Here is an 18,003-nt window from a genome sequence, read left to right as displayed (position 1 = left end):
AAACTCAAAACTGTTCTCTGATTTTGTCCAGTTTGGTTTTAAACTTCTCCATCAAGCTGGCTTCTCCCACTCTCCCCAGGAGACCTTGCTGGCAGCAACGGCCTCTGACTTTCACACTGTATGCAGCCCGTGGTTCATACAGCATAGCTCCATCTCAATTTAAATCCAGTCACAGAAGTCCCTGGGATGGGAATTTGCTTCACCTATTCACTACCCCTATGGTAAATCCTGTAGAGCCACCGAGGACTGCTGTGTGACATGCATGAGAAGGTAGGGAGAGCCAAGTGATCATCCACTGCATAGCCAGTCAGTGGTGCCACCCCTACCTTTTCTTTATTGTGGGTTTCTGCTTGTTTCTGCTTGGTTTTTGGGGGGGTGGGGTTTTGGGGGGGAGGCAGGGGGTGTGCGTGCTGTTGGTTTTTTTCATGCCATCAAAGGGAGTGACAGGTCTCGCTCGCGGTATTATAGAAAAGCTGCCATTAGCAAAACTTACTGTCAGAAAGTAAATTGTCTCTAGTTATTGACAAGTTACTTGTTGTCATCGTCCAGAAGATGGGTGTCTTTCAGAAGGTATCTGTGTCTTTGGGAGCATGTTCTCTAGTGAAGAATGACCAGGCACTGGGGGGGCTCCCCGTTAATTGAAGAATCACCCCACAACCATACACTGATTGGTCACCACTGGCACATAATATCTATCTATCTATCTATCTATCTATCTGGTATAGGTTCAGCTTACCTACCTGGACCCATCTCAGAGGTAGACATTGAATCCTGTAGTTACAGGAGGAAGATGAGCAGCAGTCCCCATAGGGCAATTTGTTTTAAGATAGGTGGGATGTATCCCTCCCCACTGTAAAGATGACTGTCTTAGATGAGAGACCTAACTTTTGAATGGCTCTAATTAAATAAAAACAGTCCCACACAAGTATATTGGGGAAGGGCAAGCTTCTCTGAATAATAAATGATTTCTTTTTTTTTTTTGTCCTGGACATTAAGTCACTGTCCCAGGCTATAAGTATCGCCTTAAAATTTTTGAAAGGAAATGATAAAAGAGCAGAGTCTGTTGCTGATGAGCCCAAACAAGTTAAGGGAAACAAGAGACAAGTAATAATATGTAAATTATTAGTAAAGGCACTTGTGTTGCCTTTATTTATTTGTTCTTATAGAATATTTTGAACACTGAAGTCCCTATCTGTGAATGGAGAACAAGGCTGTGGTTCTCCATGGGCAAAAAAGTGGTTTAATGGGAATGAAAAAAGCAAAAATAAATGTCCATTTGACCATGAAGTTTGCAAGGAGAGTTTTTGGATAAAACTTAATATATTTATTAAAATGCAGACTAGGGGATATGAAAACATTGTCTGCTGGCACAAAATTATTTTCTTTTGTTGACTTTTGGGAGGGAACATAAAGGGCTTCTCAAAGTTGTGGCTAAGATCTTAATATGTGGTTCCTAAGGTGTGCTTATCTATGTTTATAACTAAATGACCTGACCAGGTTTTCCAAAATGCTAAGTCCCAGTGACCGTTGAATCACCAGGAGTCACTGAGAGCTCCAGACATTTGGGGGAAAATAAGCTACTTATTTCACTAACTAGAGGGAAAAAAAATTACAGCTTAAAAATTCAGTGCCACTTCCCTTTCAACAGGGTTTGTCCAGGAGGATGTATCCCAAGTGCTTTCTCCACTCCCTCTGACAGTGAATAGGCTGACTTTTCTCCTCTACCCCAAGGAGTTCCATTTTGCTAACAGTCTGTGCAGAACAGGTCCTCTCTTCCACTGTTGCTGGGCTTTCTACTTTATCCATTCTGGAGGGAAAGCTGGTGTCAGAACAGCTCGCTCCAGGGAGGGAAAAGGGAGTACAGCCACCATGTGACAGCATGAACAACTTCTGCTATCATTATAAGTATTTATTAACAGGTCCTGTAAAAAACAAGGAAGATGGTGAAGATTTGCTGTTCTCTCCTCTTCTTAAGTTTGCTCGGTGGGCAACTCAACGCCAACCCCGGACTCAAAGTGAGGATCACCCAGAAGGGGTTGGAATATGGTATGTGTGATGTTTTCATGGTCTGGTGGTGGTATTGCATTGAATCCTGGTATGACAGGCATCTTGGGAAGCAACGGCAGTGGAGAGAAATGACCTGATCACAGGCTATAAAGAAAAGGAAAGTTTAAAAGCACAATATAGCCCATACAGTAAGCTGCTTGACAGCATTGTACATCATATCGAGGTTCATTTGATCTCAGATAATGAATCAGTAAGTCCAACTCTTGCCATGACTAGAAGTGAGATCTGAAATACCACTGCTGGGTCTCAAATGAGATACCCTCTTCTTTCTGACTCTGTGTCCATCCCATCTAAGCCAGAGGCATAAAAACTATAAACTCCCAGGCAGTATCAAAGGCAACTGAACTGATTGCTGTTTTCCTGTAGCCAAGGAGGTTGGGCTGGAAATCCTGAAGCAGAATATGGAGAAGGACCATTTCCCTGATTTGACTGGCTATGAGAAATTTGGGCTTGGTAATGTCAAATACAACATCTCAAGGTAAGTATTCTCTCCGGGGGCAATTTGTGTTTGACTGAAATTTGAATCTTGTTTTGCATTCACCCTGACTCGTGAAATATAAACTTTTCTTTTCTACCCCTTATCTCCCTCATTCTCTAGAATACACATCACTGCTGTTGAATTCCCCAGTGCTTCCATCTCCCTCATACCTGGGACTGGGATAAAACTGGTGATTGGAAATGCTTCTCTAACCATCGATATGAACTGGAACATAAGGACCTGGATGTTGTACGTACAGCTTCATGTGTGCTGGGATTTTTCTTGATGGAGAATACAAAGTTAAAAATGCAAAGTTTAGTTTTTATTGTGACCTCTTCATGGCAAAGGTGCTCTTTAACAGCTAGTATCAGTAACCCAGGAGTACAGACTAGTCTTTCTCCACAGGTCTGCTGGTGGGAGACAGCCCCTGCCCCCTCAGCCATGAGCGCTGATAAAAACCCATGGCTGAGAAGCCCCTCTGTGAATAGTAAAGGATTGACGCTTTAGCTGAATGCTGTCGTTGTCCAGCCTGCCAGCTAATGACACATTTAGAAAAATTGTAGTATGGTGGATCACAGTCTGGTATAATAAACCCTCCCAGTGCAGCTACACTGTTAGAAACCCTGTGCTATGCCTCCAAGAGATACAGTTCAAAAGCTGATGGAAAATGGACAACGAAGTGGCAATATCCTTAGAGCAGGCTCCACACCTTCCTAGTCCCAGGCTGTTTCAGAGGAAAGAAACCCCTCTTCCTCTTCCCCCCGACTCCCATTACCTATATTGCTAAACTGACTGAATTACAGCAGTCTCTGATCTGCACTTCTGGGCTGCTGCTGTCAGGAACAGTGAGGACTGGCTGCTTGCAAGGGGAGGGGACCCTGGAGCTGAGGGGGATGGCATGGCAGGAGGCAAGGACCCAAGACTGGCAAAAAGAGCAGGTTAGTGGCAGTGACTAGGAACTGCCACCAGTCCAGATTGCCAGGCAAGTCCATAATGGAGGGGCAGAATGAGGCAAAGCCAGGAAGTCAAGCCAGCAAAGCACCGTCCAAATTGACTAAGTACGTGGTCACACATGGGTGTACCTACAACACAGCTCGAGCAAAGACCTGAGCTCCAATGCAGCTCACAAACCAAGGGTAGAGACTGCCAATGAGGCTTTTCACAGCTGTTTCTCACAACCAAGGTATGAACAACTTGATCCAAAATAACACAGCTTCGCCATACTGGAGCTGGTCTTGAGCATGGGCTGCCAAACCCTTTGGAGGGGTGGGGAAGGGGGCACAGAGCCCATTGGGGCACTCCAGGCTCTGACATGGGTTTGTATGGACCCTCTTCAAACACCAATAGATTAGATCCCAGTACAGCTCTCTTGCCCTATCTTGTATCAGGCTTATCCCAGTTCCCTCTGCTGTGGGCACAGGTCTTGTAAATCGTACAAAATACTTTTAAAAAAGTGAATTATTTACTTTCCCAAATCCACCATTTTCCAAAACTTCTAGCTGGAAATCTGTGTAGAATACTTGATTCTTCGCAGATCCCATTAAAATCTATTTTCATTATAAACAATGCAATAAAAAGTATTCAGGTAACTTCATCTTCAGTGAACAGAAAAGAGTCTGTTTGAGAGTCACTCTTGAACATTCATTAAAAATAGGTTGTTTATATATTTTTACTTCATGCAGCAAAGACAGTGGAAGAAGCACAGTCTACATTTCAAAGGTGTTTGTTACTGCAATCTTTTCAACACCCCTGGATAATACAGGTCATACATCAATAGCACTTACCAGCTGCCGGACAACTTCTGGTGATATAGACATTAAGCTGAGTGGAAAAAGTGGGTAAGTGGAAGAGATCTGTATATGCTGTGGGAGAAAATAACTGTCAATGAATGGCACAAAGATAACTTCACAAAATAGGGCACCCAGAATTGCTTTTAGGAGTCTATGGGCTCCACAGATGAGAATCAGGGCCCTAATCCAGTGTTCAAATGGCCAAATTTGACCTTTGTCCTTGTATTTGTGCACACTGTAACTTGAGTAGAGGATAAAGACAGCATCAAACAATCCCTTGTACTTCTTGAGCACTCAGTTCTTGCCAATTACTGCTCTAATCTTTAACCCTAGGTAGAAGCTACAGGCTTGTACTATGCTTTAATGTTCTTAGTCACAGTTCTATAAAACAGAACAGAACCAGACTGCTCTCTGTTGGGCCTCTGTTTACAGCCTTGTGTAACATTATTTCATTGTTTTCTTGTACTTCTCTCACTGTCTGAATACAACTCTCGTCACCTGGTTTGGGGGTTTTTTTGTGTGTTTGTTTGTTTGTTTTTACTTGTATTGGAAGTTGCTAGTGCAGAGGCTACTTATTTTTTCTGTTTGTACATACATGATGGTGGTAATATGAAGAATTCCTTATTCATAAAAATGAATCTACCCAGGCTAATTGCTGAGATGCCTACTGGTGAAATTATCTCCTTTGAGACAGTGGCTCTCTGAGAGTTGTTACATTTCAGAAAGCTCCCTTGTGTTCTAGAATATCACACTCAGAGGCCATTAAATTCATGTTCTGAAGAGATACCAGATTTCCTGTTAATGGCTGTCGTACTTGACCCATGAATTGCTTTCTTCCTCTCCTCTAGCTTCCTGCATAACTTCTTTATCAAGTATCTGAAGAAACCTATTCACAGGAGCCTGGTCACTAATGTAAGCCTTTCAAATTGTGTAGGGGAGTGGTTTAAGGAATATGACTTTCACAAGTCAGTGCTGTGAACTTGGCAAAGGACAAACTAGAAAAATAATAAAGTTCTATTCTGGTCTGATCAGCAGAGTCACCATTTTGCCAACCAGAAATGCTTCCAGATAAAGTGCCAAGTTCATGGCCAAAATATTGACTAGTCCACAGCTAGGTTCAACCAAGGCAGCAGTAGGGCTGGAAAAGTTAGTTATTTCCCCATTCCAGTACAGAATAAATCTCTGCTTGTGTACCTACAGGTATCCTGGGTTTGGGGTAATTTTTATACTCAGCAGACGAAACATGTATTGGATGATGCATAGAGATGTTGTAGTACCTGACCTGATAGTCCAACATTTAAACTTCATCTATCAAAGAGGTGCATAGTTCTGATGACAACCTGCCCAGGGCCTCTAAGAGGAGCCAGAGCTTGAGATGGCTGTGATTCTGCCCCAGGACAGGGATCCCTTCTCCTGTGAGACCAATGTGAGATCTCTGTCTCCTTCTTGTGCTATTAAGGCTGTGGTTTTGTCACCCCCATCAGGCTGCCTTTGACAACTCTTCACTTTGCTGCCTAAAGGCAGCTCTGACATAGGACGTGTTTACATTGCATCAGGTAGAAAACTTGGGGACCCAGTTAGCTGTAGAAAAGCTAGTTTAGGCGTTCTGACAAACAAATGCTGCAGTGTGTGTAACATAAGCAGAAAGATTTGCTGGCACACAGGTAAGAGGCGCTTACAGGTCCATGCTAATCAGGCCATAACTTGAGTATGATTTTATACAGTCATGTCCCAACATCAGATCTGGGATCCAGTTGATAGATGAAGACCTCCGATCACTGAATGGTGAGTCACTAGTGACATCTTTTCCTTCTGCTTTCTCTCTCCAGTTCAGTGGTACCAGACGCTCCGATCTGTCTGCTCCCTTGCTTACAAGACCACAGTTAAATAAAGGGAGTGGTACTTGGGCAAGAAAAGGATATTTCTGAGAAGCCAAGGACTTGGGAGCGATTCTCAACTTGCAAATGTGGCAGTGTGCATTTCTGTTGTCAGAAATGCCACTTAAAGGCCACACAGCACTGATGCTAAGGCAGTTTTCCCTTCCTTCCCATGCTCTGCGTCCTCCTGCACGTATAGCACTTCACAAGCTGAAGCCTGCTTTCCTAGCCTGCCTGGAACTTTTAAGTTTTACTTGCCTATTTATCAGATTTGCCAAAAGCAAAATGAAAAAGCTCCTTTGTAAAAAAGCTTCTCACTTTAACTGTTTTGGGTTAGATTTGTAGGCGTTTAAGACACCCAAAGTGTTGGGAAGATACCATGTACAAAACACAAGTACCTAAGCAGATCAGGCACCCACCTTTCTGGGAAAGTATTTGCAAGTTAGAGGCACTCTGGATGCTCTCAGAACTGCTTGACAAGAAATTCCAACACCTCCTTATGCCCTGAAGCACTGGTATGGCCATTTCCTTTTTTTGGTTAGACCAAATTTACTTTTCTTCAATGAGAAAACATTAGACAAACTAAAGAAGGTGCTTTAAAGAAGGTGCCACTAGAAACATCAAGCCTTAGGTCAGAATGCATGTTAGGAGGTCCCTGGTTGTATTTCTCCCTACTCTTTGGAAGAACTTGTGTCATTCTCCTTCAGGAACTGGCTAGTTTTAAGTATACATAAAACTGTGTACTTTACAATTGTAAAATTGTATCTGTGCTTTTTATAATATTGGGTATTTTGTCTTATCTACCACCCTTACAGTCCTAATGCCGATTGATGATTTGGCTGAAGTAGACTACTCCTTAAATAGCTTGCCAGCAGTATTCCAACCATTCATTGACCTGGACTTAAAGGTAATTGCCTGTAGTGCTATTTGCCAAGATTGCTATGGTTTTTGTTATTGTATGATCCACTTTCTAAGATGAACATGACTGCTGTTCTGAACATTAAGACTTAGTATCTGAGAAGACAGACATTTCAAAGCACTATTGCTTTTGGTATTGTAATAATTTTTAACAATCCTGTTGTAAAATTAATTATTTAAAAGCCACATCCTTTTTTTTAATTGCTGTTGGATTGGTTATAGCGCATAGAGAGCAGTAAAAGTTGACTAAGCAAGTTAGAAGAAAAAGAGAAAAGGAAAGGAGAGAAAAAAGGTATTCAATTTCATCCTTCTCTCGCTGTTCATTAATATCTGGGACTTCTTTGTTCAGTCAGTCAGGGGAAGATCTCTACACCTTGCACTAACTAGATGTCTCTGCTGTCAGATGAGAGAGGAAAAGAAAGAGCAAGACTATAGGAGCAAGAATTAAGCCTCTGGCATCTTGAATAGGAAGACAGAAGACCCTTGAAAAAGCATGGGAGCCCAAGGAGTGCTGCTGAGTTCAAAGGCCTCAAAGTTTCTTTCAAATAAAGCAAAAAATCTCCTTATGTATTAAAACTAAAATCAGACTAGTTCCTAATTCTAGAATGGCTTGATTGTCATTCTGTGTAAGGTGATTTGGTTGATGGTAGTTATCCTCATCATAGTATCTAAGTTCCTTAATTAACTTTAAGATGCCTTGCACTAGGTGCTCTACAAAGGGAGAACAAAAAGACAGTCTTGTCACAAAAATCTTATAAATTAAGTATAAACAAGAGACAACAGGGAAACAATAGAGGCAGGAACACAAAGGAACAATAAGCCAGCATCAGTCAGTATGGTAGACACTGGTCTCGGCACACCACATCTGCGGCTGCTGTCAAGCTCTTCTGGGTATTGTAGCAACTAGATTTTAAGCAGGGATTTGAGGTAGACTAGAGAGGTAATTGTCATGGCTGTTTACAAGGCTACTCTCCCCCATAAGATGCAACATGGGGGAAAAATACAAAGCGAGTGACTGTTAAATCCAGCAAGTGAGGATTGAATGGGGAAGTCATGGGCAAAGCAACTCAGCACTTTGTAAGCGTTTTGGTAGTCCTTAAAAGGCAACACAAAATTTAGATGTAGATGGGGAGGAGCTAAGAAAATAAAGACACACAGAATACATTTGAGATGAAACAGAAAAGGGGAACTAATAAAAGGGATATAAAAAAATCTTAATCTCCGAGTGCCTTCCTCACTTCAAATCAGTTTTTTCTTTTTGTTTCATCTGGGGTGCGTTTGGAAGTATTAGATCTGCAAGCCTTGGCTCATACCATGGGCAGTGCAAAAGACAACATAGGTGTTTTTAGGATTGTCTGACTTAACTTTCCTTTCTCTCTCATAGGCATTCTTTTGTCTGCACAAGTTACCAACTTGCTTCTGGGTAGAATAAGGTGCTGATTCTGACCTAGAAAGACCTATGGTTTTAGAGATCCATCTTGTAACTGAGGCCATTGGATAGCTCTAGGTGGCAGTTCTCAGATTTAAATTCCTACAGATGCGGAAAGGATAAAGTAAAGCTTTTCAATAAGGAGGAGCCTTAGTCATGCTCTTCATGCAATATGTAGACCCTTAATTTAGAGGCTTTGTTTTCTGAGGTGGTAGACTGTCTTCAGTAGCTGATCAGCATCTCAAAAAATAGATCTCAGGTGTCATCTGTGAAGGTGTCAAATCTCTGGAATTCGTCTTCACCATCTGCTTGAAAGCACCAAGGCTTCAGGATGTACTACAAAGGCTATGTACCCACTTATACACCAAATTAATAGCTTGAGCAAGGGAAAGGAAAGTGGCATTAATTGTTTGCAGTCACTTTAAAGGTGTATTTTCACTCTGATTTTTTTATCTCTGCCAATACCTTTCAGGGGATAGTCTACCCAGCTGGAAACTACACTGGCCCTCCCTATGTGGCAGCTCCCTTCACCATCCCAGACCAAAGCGACTCCATGCTCCACCTTGCCTTCTCTGAGTATTTCTTTCAGACCTCCTCATTTGCTTACTACACTGCAGGGGCCTTCAGCATCACCATTGCAGAGGAGGTGAGTAGGATGCAGAGGAATAGGGTCAGAGTGGCTCGGGTCATCCAAGATGGGGCTTTGGCCTGCCAGTTGTCAGTACGTGGTAGTATAAAGCTGCTAATTGGCCTGTGAAGTCCTGAGACAGTAGATCAGAATCACTGGGGTACTGTTACGCTCTTTTATTATGCTCTATACAGATGCCTCAGGCCATAGCCAGGGTGCCTAGTTCCACTGAGCAAGGTACCAAATACTGGCAGTTTTAGTACAAAAAAGAAGGGTTCTGTAGACCTGAGGCATAGACTTTTCTGAGATGGACAAAGGATTTACTCTGGGGAATTTAGCAGCCTCAGTGGCTGTTTTCTGAGGGGTCCTTACAGACTGAAAGTACTACAGGGGCCATGAAAGCAAAGCATATGTCAAAGCACAATAGCTGTGGCTTGGAGGGTAGCAGACTTGGCTAGCCTGTCTCCAGGAGGTTCAGTAAGTCCCAAAACCTATAGATTGCAGCCCAAACTATAATGATATTAAGCATTTGCTCTCCCAGGAAGTATTTTGGCATATATTATTGGGAATCAGCTTCAAGTATACTGAATCCCTTAAGAATATTTCTGAGAGGTACAAAATCAAAGATTCATTGAAATGACAGTAATAATCCATTTAGAGAAAAGCTGACCACAAAGGTCAAATCTGGTAAACTCATTTGTTTTCTTATAATTTTTTTTTTCTCCAGACTTGCAGCTATTTTAATATAAGCACCGAGATATTTGGCAGTATCATCCCTGAGGTGAGTATCATTACTTCCACAAACTCTTAGGGAACCACCCAGTGTGGGTGTCAGACACCTCACTGCTGGGGTATCCTAAAGACTTGCAGGGCCAGTGGGGCTCTTGTGCTGGAGAAGTGGGCCCATGTATGCCTCATAACAGCAGAGGAGATGGGACTTGTCACCTCCCAACCCCACAATGAGTTGAATGACTTGTACTCTTACCGAACTTGGCCCATAACCTTGCACATCAATCTTTACTCTGGGCGCTGCGCCCAAGCCACAGCTGTTCCCACCTAAAACCAGCTCTAGGCAGGAAAAAGCTTTCAGTCATGAGTCCTGCTTTGAGAGACTTCTGAGGGGGCCTCAGCTCAGAAATAACACCTTTCTCCTGCCTGGATCTGCATAATTGTCTTTGCTTCACTGCTAGCCTGTGACTGACTAGCAGAAAGGAATCCAGTAAAGAACTGGGAAGGGACTGTAGTGGCCATGTGCAGGAAACCAAGCTAACAGATGGGCAGGAAACATTACATCTATAGAACAGACAAGGCAGATGCACGGGATTTCCATTTATTTTAGGTGGAGGAGATGAATATAACAGGACAGAGAATATGAGCATGCAAGGCTTCCACCAGCCTTCTCAGACAGATGGAGAAACCAAAAATGACTGTAAGAGACCCTAGGCCATGAATGCCAAGGTTGAATGAAATTAGACTCGTGGTTCAAAGAACTTCACATCCTTGTTTGCTTCCCGGTTGATATTAAGTTCCTCCCTCAGAAATCTAAGAATGCTCCAAGGGCAGTCATCATATGGTCTTCTCTGTAAAATGCCATGATGCTAATATTCCACCCCCTCTATTCTAAGTAATGAACTTGGTGAGCCTACTTGCTCTCCAGGCAATGGACAGAGTAAGGTTCCTCTGAGGACAGTCCAGAACAGGAACCTGTCTCATGAAATGGGTGAATCTCAAACAGAATGACTCGTGAGCTCTTTTATTGTGTGACTTAAACGTCACATTCATGTTCCATTCCTTTCCTATGTTCACAAACAAGTATTTAATTTCTCTCAAAGTGATACAGAAGAAATCGTATTCCTAGAGTGGAAGGAACATTCCACTGCATTCCTGATATGGCCAAGACTGTTAATTTATCACCACAGAAAACTTCTACTTTCTGCTTGCTTGAAAGACTCTTACGTTAGCAGCTGTCCTCAACCTTATCTTAAGGAACTACTTCAAAATGATTGCTTCAAGAATGAGAAAATGCAGTATTATCATCTGTTCTCCAAGAAAAGCTTTTTTCTGTCTTTTTTTTTGTCTTGGAACCTTACAGGTAGCGAAATATTCAGTTACACGCTACCCAGTGATGTTGAAGCTAACGGCTACTGAAATACCTATCATCAGCTTAGAGCAGGATTCCTTCACGGTAGAGATTCGGGGCTCCATGGAGGTGTTTGCTGTTCTGCCAGACTCATCCACCCAGTCATTGTTCACAGTGAATGTAGTAAGTACAGTGAAAAAGGTGACGTTTAACTCAGGGTTAAATATGTTTGTTCCTTCCTTCTGTTAAAACTCTGTACAAGAAACAAAGTGCCAGATTTCTAGTCCTTAAACGTGCAAATGCCCTTTAGTCACAAGTGGTGCCTGTGTGGCCTCACTTAACCTATAGGATATTTCTATGGTGAAGAATATTTTCCTATAGATGGACAAAAATCCAAACATATAGCAACTCTGATTAACCAAAGTTTTGTTCTCTGGAATGACAGTTCTGCAGGCATGAGTCATGCCTCTTGGCAACTTGTTCATTTAACTGAAAATGCCTTTGATCAGTGAAATCTCATTACGCACATTGCAGCTCTTGTCAGTGCCATTCAGATAAGCAAACATTTACTGTGTGCAGCCTTGCGTGGGCCATGGGCTAGGGAGAAAGTTGCATCTACATAAAACAGCTTCTATACATAACTGGAACATGGTATTTCTGTATTTGTGACTAATTCACAGCAAGGGTCCTTGGTTTTTGTGTCTGGTAATCCATGGTTTCTTTCTTCTGCAGGCAGCCAACACCAGCATTGCTCTGAATATATTTGACCAGAAATTGATGGGCTCACTATGTTTGAACAGGTAATTCAAGCTGGGATGGAAAGGATTTCCAGCCATTTGGAAGTGTTAGCAATCCCAACATTAGCAGTTTAGGCACACATGATAAGATAACCATAATTTAATGAATGTGTTTCCCTGGTGAGTTCATCTGCATTAGATTCTCTAATTCTTTATGTGGCTGTACCTGTACAGTTAGTTTAGAGGAGTCAGGAAGCTTCTCTGTGACAACTGCCACAGTCCCCGAGGGATTGCCCACCAGCTGTGGATTGCTGCAGGGCAGTGGTCTCATTGGACTTTTCTGTTCCTGACATCTACTCTCCCCTCTGGGCTAGCTACATGAAGTGTGCAGGGCAGTTGTGATGACCATGAATCATTTGACAGCTTCCCTCATCCCTTTCCAGCTGGCAAGATGCAACTGCTTTCTAGCCTACCTGTGTCACTAGGAAAGTGCAGAGGAGTCCAGGACGCGGTAAAGAATCTGGACCCCACAGTTCCCCTATGCTGATATTCTTATAGCAAAGATTCTCCAGCTAAGGCACTGCAACTCCCAAGGGTCAGAAAGCTGGAGACCAGAGGCTTGGGCATTTAGACATCTAAAATGTCACATTTTATAGAGAGAAGCTCTGTATACCAGGACCCCGCAGCTGGGAATTGGGACCTTGATTTCACAAAAGTCCCTTGGGAAGACAGTTAGAGGGTTAAGAATATGCAGAGTTCATCAGGGCACAGAGATCTTAGGAATTTAAGGAGGATAATGTTGTTAGCATTTTTTTGCAGGAACATTCAGAGGGAAAAATCTAGAGTGTGCTAAGAGCTGGGACTCTGGTTCTGTGGAAACTCACAAATCATGTTTTGAACACATGTTTGGATACTTGAATATGTACTGAATAAGTATTTTAATTTGGAAACAAAGACATTACCAACACAGCCATCAGCAGCATTACCATACGATGAACAGAATTTCTCTTCCCACCCCGGTAAGGCTCACATCAAAGCATTATGTAGATATATACAAAAAACCTTGCAAAATATCTGAGAGCCTGCATATCCTTGATGCTAGCCCTGGTAAAGTCAATTGTCAGTAGGATTTCCAAAAAGAGCACAGAGGGAGAAGCGCACTAACATTGCTGGCTACAGCCCTTCTAGCATATTCTTTTGCATGCATGCTTAGCAATGCCCTAAGAAAACCACCTCTTTCTCTATGAGGCAGTATGCATTGTGTAAAATATATTGCTTCCAAAGTCTCTTCACAGATGTTTCTTAAGGCCTGGAGCTCTACAGCAGTCACTGCACATGACTAGGATAACGTGTGTTTATCCTTTCTAGTGATTCATCTTGTTTCGCTTCTTTCTCTCAGGCTCCAGTTCTCGCTAGCCCACTCCAATGTTGGCTTTTTCGAGGTAAGCGGATAGTTTAAGCACATAGGAAATGCAAACCAGGAATATCAGTGATATCAAGGCTAAAGAGTAAGCAGCTAAATTTTATTTGTATTTCTAAATCATTTGGCTTCATTCCTGGGTAGCTCTTTTCCCATCTTCTGGCAGCCACCTCTCTGCTGTTGACTTAAAAGTGTATTCTTTGGGGCAAGTTAGAGCTCTGAAGATGAGATATTCTGTAGTTTCCCTGACTGGTGTATCATATTTCATCAGTAAGCAGGGAGATCTCTCGAATCATAACAGTGAAATGCACAGTGGTAATCTGAACTGTAGCAGCGGATTGAGCAGTGTGCTGTCTAAGCGATCACATGCACTACTGAGGCAGTGGTGCTCATCACAGATGCTTGGAATTACAGCAGGGAATGGGAGCCAAAATACTGGTCTCAGATGCCAGGAATAGTGCAGTTGTAGCCTTGCAGGGGAACACCCTGCCTCCTCAGAGAGTCATGTAATTCTGAGTATAATCACCAAGTTCTGAGTAGCTGAGGAGAAAGAATTAAAACTGTTCTGGTCCTGCTTTGTTATTGGTGATAAATTATCTCACAAATAAAGGAAATAAGCTGTTTTAAATGAAAATGTTGTCCAAGCATGACCAGAGCCATTTGCATTTTGCATCTCACTTCCTTTGCATCATTCCAAAGACTTAAGATCCAACAGTCACTTTAGATTATGACTCTTTTGGGCCAAATGAGAACTAAAAGTCAAACGTGAGCCTACTAATTCCATCCAGGATTAGGGCATGACAGTTCTACCGCTATCAAAAAGTGATGGCTAACTCAGTTTTCTTGTCTGTGGCAGATCTCGCTTCTGGAGAACATCCTGTCTTACATTTTACAGACTGAAGTCATTCCATCAGCTAATGGTAAGGCTCTATTTCAAAGCATCACTTAAAAGCATCCAGCAGAGTGGATGATTCTAGGAACTTCTACTGACTTTCTGCTTAAGTTTCCAGTTCCCATTAACTTGAGTGGAAAATGACCATCAGCCAGTAAGCAGTGGAAGGGGAAGATTGATTTGTAGGGGTGTAAGTATGCCCTCTCACTGGCACTGTTCTGCAAAAAGGGCTTGGAAATTCATAATTCATTGGCCTTTGCCTCACTCAAGGCGGCCTTGATGCATCAGTGAGAAGCATGTCTCTAGTCTGCACACCTGCCTGAGGCCACAGTGTGTGAAATGTGTTCCTCTTTATTAGACCAGCACAGGGCTTTTGCCTCTCATAAATCTTATTTAGGGCCCTGGAGGGAGACACAGCTTTGTGCCAGCCCTCTGTACTGGGATGAACTTTGCCTTCCTTAATTAATAGAGACAAATGAGAACAGGTCCTAATGACACTAGAGCTGTATTAACAATCCCCCAGGTCACTAGGGACAAATCAACATGGAATGCCTTGGTTTGGCTGCAACACTCTGCCAAGAGAAAAGCATCTGTAATTCTGTTTTCCCATTGGTAAATGAGCATCGTGTCTACCTCCCAGGGCTGCTTGTGAGACTGAGGTTAATTGTTGTAAATGACCTAGAAATCTCTGGACAAACAGGGTTGTTGAAGGGCAGGTATTTATATCTTTCCAGTGCATACCTAAATCATTGTGTTTGTCTATTTTTTTAAGCTAAACTGTCAAAAGGATTCCCTCTTCCCAATCTGGCCAATGTTACCTTGACGAGACCTCACATTACAATTGTACAGGTGAGATTTTGACACTCTCATGAAAAGGATATTTTTTTTTTTGTCTAGGCATTTATTTGCCTTCTGTCTGTACAAGAAAATTGCTGGATTTGAGCTAGTTAAGCAGTAAAAAGCCATGGGTTTAAAACGAGATCTGTAATAGTGGTGAAATTCTATTAGAAGCAAATTTATCTTTCTTTGAGAGGAAAAGCTAGAACTGCATTAAATACATAACCATGGAGTGATCAAATGCACAGCTTGCTCAGCCTTTCAAGTTGCAATTGGGTGTGAAAACAGGTTTACCTTTAACATTTCATTCAAGTTTGGCCAATCAAATTAAATTAATTATCACTATCCATGCTGTCCTGATGAATTTAACAGGAATAGTTGAAATATAAGAGGGAGGTGAATTCAATTTTATGTACCTAGAATGACTGGATTTTGGTAATAATTGGTGATAACAGCTGAGGCTATTGGTCAGTAGTAGTTAGTGAGCTCTCAGAAAATATTCTTTGCCTTCTGGTTATTCTTCTCCAAATCATGCCATATTCTGTGCCTCTCGCAACACTCTCTAGCCCTTAGTTTGAACATACAGAATGTTGCTAGGCAATCAATCGGTACAAGGGCATTGCTGACAAATGAACGCCCAGAAAATGGGTAAGCCACTTACATTTCTCCACTTGTTTACCCACTTCTCAGTGATTTTCAGCTCTTGCAGAGACAGTCTCAAATCCTTGTTTGTGGTTAAGCACAAAGCACAACTCAGGAAAGAAACACAAAGGGGTTTTTTAATCTTTCTTTGCATTCCACATACGTGGCAGCAACCAGCTTTGCAGTCCCTACAAAATATAATTGCTTGGAGAATACTTGCAGTGGCACTAGTTGCCAACAACCTTGTACGCTAATTATGAGCAAAAGATATTAGTGGTTCTGTGGGGCCCATTCCTCACCTCACTTTAATCAGTCTCCTCATCAGCAACTAGGAATGAGAGAGGGCACAGGAGAATTGCTGTACTCTATCAACGTGAATGGGATTCCTATTGAAAAGCTAATTCTAGTCTCCACTTCCAGTCCCAGTCTGTTGGCTATGGTCAATAGGAAGAAAGACAATTCTTCCCACTTTTCATAGATAACCATATTAGACTGTGATGGGCTGCTCTCTGCAGGTTCATTGCTCTCTATGCACTGACAATGGAGGAAACTTTAAGGACAAGTTTAGGTTAGATGGCTAATTCCTAGGTGGCTCAAATTAGGTAAAAAATAATCCCACCTTGTGATGATTGCCTAGTTGCCTCAAGGCTCAGATGAACTTTCCTGTGTAGGCTGTATGATCTTTAGATGTCCCTTCTGTTGCTAGCATGGTACAAAGGGATAGCACCCACGGAAAGATGGGAATCTTTTGCAAAGTTCAAAGGGCAGAGTTTAACAAAACTTGTTACTTCCAAGGCTGAGCTGTTTTCAGTAGGTTTTCTGACCTTTAACACCAGGATCAAGTTGAAATTTAAAAACAAAAACAAAACCAAAAAACAACCAAAAAAGCCCACAACAAAACCAACCAAAGAAACACCTTCACTTTGTAATTCATAGCACTTCAGTGGCTGTTCTTCTCCCCACAGGGATACGTGTTGATTTCTACTGATGTCCACTACAAACACTAAAGGAGAAGAGAGACCATTTGTTAAGCATGAACTTCAAAACAATAGTGTGACTTTGAAGGCTAAAAACTGTCCAGTTCCACTGAAATGTGTAAATTGAGCTCTGACAAGGGCGATGTTATCCGGGTTGGGGATAAGGGGGGATGTGGGGAGGCAAAGAAAGCTGATGGAATGGTTAGGCTGTACAGTGGAGGAGAACATATGACACATGCTTGACATTATTTATTCTGGAGTTTAACCGCTGCAAAAATGTTTTTAAGATTAATGCCTCTCTTGAAATACAGTCTTGTCTATACACTTCCAGAAAGGTGCTGCAGTCTCTCAAAGGAAGGAAAAGTACGTTGTCAAAATGCTGCTAGGGCAAGCATGCCTGCTAATCTGTTTCTACTGTAATGATCTTAAATAACTTTCTTCTGAACACAATGCACTAAGCATGAAGTGAGCCCTCTCCACAACTACAACAGACTGGGAAGTGTCCCAATTACAATGGGAACAAATTCTTAGCAGTGTCTTAACTAAAATGTTAACATAAATCTTAACAAAGACACAGAAGCAGTCCAGGAAGTGAGACAAAGTGGCACTACTACTGCCTTTGATGGTCCCTCTGCCCCTGTGACACTTCAAATCCTTGTGTCTGTCATGTCCCGTGTTTAGCATTGCTTAGCCAGGTTAGATACACTTAACTCCTTGAATGTTTCTGTGCAAGTCTAATCCTCCAACATCTTTGTCAGCATTTCTCTAGATTGAAATAGTTACAAATACTTTACTTCTTACTTCATTTTTGGTATGTTGTCTTACCTTCTTTCTTTCTCCCCCTTCAATACTTTATTAGCATGCAAATCTGAACACAGTTCTGCAGAGGGCTGTGCTGGCCCAGCAATGCTTAGGTGCTTCTATTTGGGCCAAGCCTGAATGGAAAGCAGGCTCAGACCTCCCAAACTAGCACCAGCAGAGAAACAAAGGCTGTAATGCCAAGTCCCACTCTGTTTTGCTGCTTTTGTGAGCCCCAAACCACCCCTATGCAGAGCCCCATCAGCCTAGTGTGATGCAAACCCTAGCCATCCCCACACCTCTTACTCCTCGCCAGGAGCCCTTTTCAAGCCAAGACTGTACAGCAAAAAGCTCTTTTCCTCATGCTGAGAAACGCAGTTGACGATGGGGTGCAAGCAGCTCTTGCCTGACTGTTGTAACTCAGCAAACTCCC

The 18,003-nt window shown here is 42.3% G+C and overlaps 1 protein-coding gene across 1 annotated transcript; it reads left to right on the top strand.

The window, feature by feature from the left end:
• The first annotated feature begins 1,940 nt into the window (after window positions 1-1,940).
• On the top strand, window positions 1,941-16,802 carry BPIFC (BPI fold containing family C). Its single transcript, XM_010585365.1, has 15 exons — window positions 1,941-2,046; window positions 2,434-2,545; window positions 2,666-2,794; window positions 4,228-4,383; window positions 5,184-5,247; window positions 6,060-6,120; window positions 7,028-7,119; window positions 9,032-9,205; window positions 9,915-9,968; window positions 11,280-11,450; window positions 12,000-12,067; window positions 13,404-13,446; window positions 14,281-14,344; window positions 15,089-15,165; window positions 16,761-16,802. Exons 1-15 carry the CDS (start codon window positions 1,941-1,943, stop codon window positions 16,800-16,802), a joined length of 1,413 nt encoding a protein of 470 aa, XP_010583667.1.
• The last annotated feature ends 1,201 nt before the right edge of the window (window positions 16,803-18,003 follow it).

Source organism: Haliaeetus leucocephalus, unplaced genomic scaffold (genome assembly GCF_000737465.1).
Source record: "Haliaeetus leucocephalus isolate CR32 unplaced genomic scaffold, Haliaeetus_leucocephalus-4.0 Scaffold101, whole genome shotgun sequence".
Classification (NCBI taxonomy): domain Eukaryota; kingdom Metazoa; phylum Chordata; class Aves; order Accipitriformes; family Accipitridae; genus Haliaeetus; species Haliaeetus leucocephalus.
Note: the sequence above shows the minus strand (reverse complement) of the source record. Positions and strands in the feature narration are given on the sequence as shown.

What these genes read in the sequence shown, in the direction of transcription:
- BPIFC (XM_010585365.1), top strand. Translation starts at nt 1,941, where the DNA reads ATGGTGAAGATTTGCTGTTCTCTCCTCTTCTTAAGTTTGCTCGGTGGG. An exon ending in CCAGAAGGGGTTGGAATATG is followed by an intron (nt 2,047 to 2,433) that starts GTATGTGTGATG and finishes GTTTTCCTGTAG; the next exon opens with CCAAGGAGGTTGGGCTGGAA. An exon ending in GTCAAATACAACATCTCAAG is followed by an intron (nt 2,546 to 2,665) that starts GTAAGTATTCTC and finishes CTCATTCTCTAG; the next exon opens with AATACACATCACTGCTGTTG.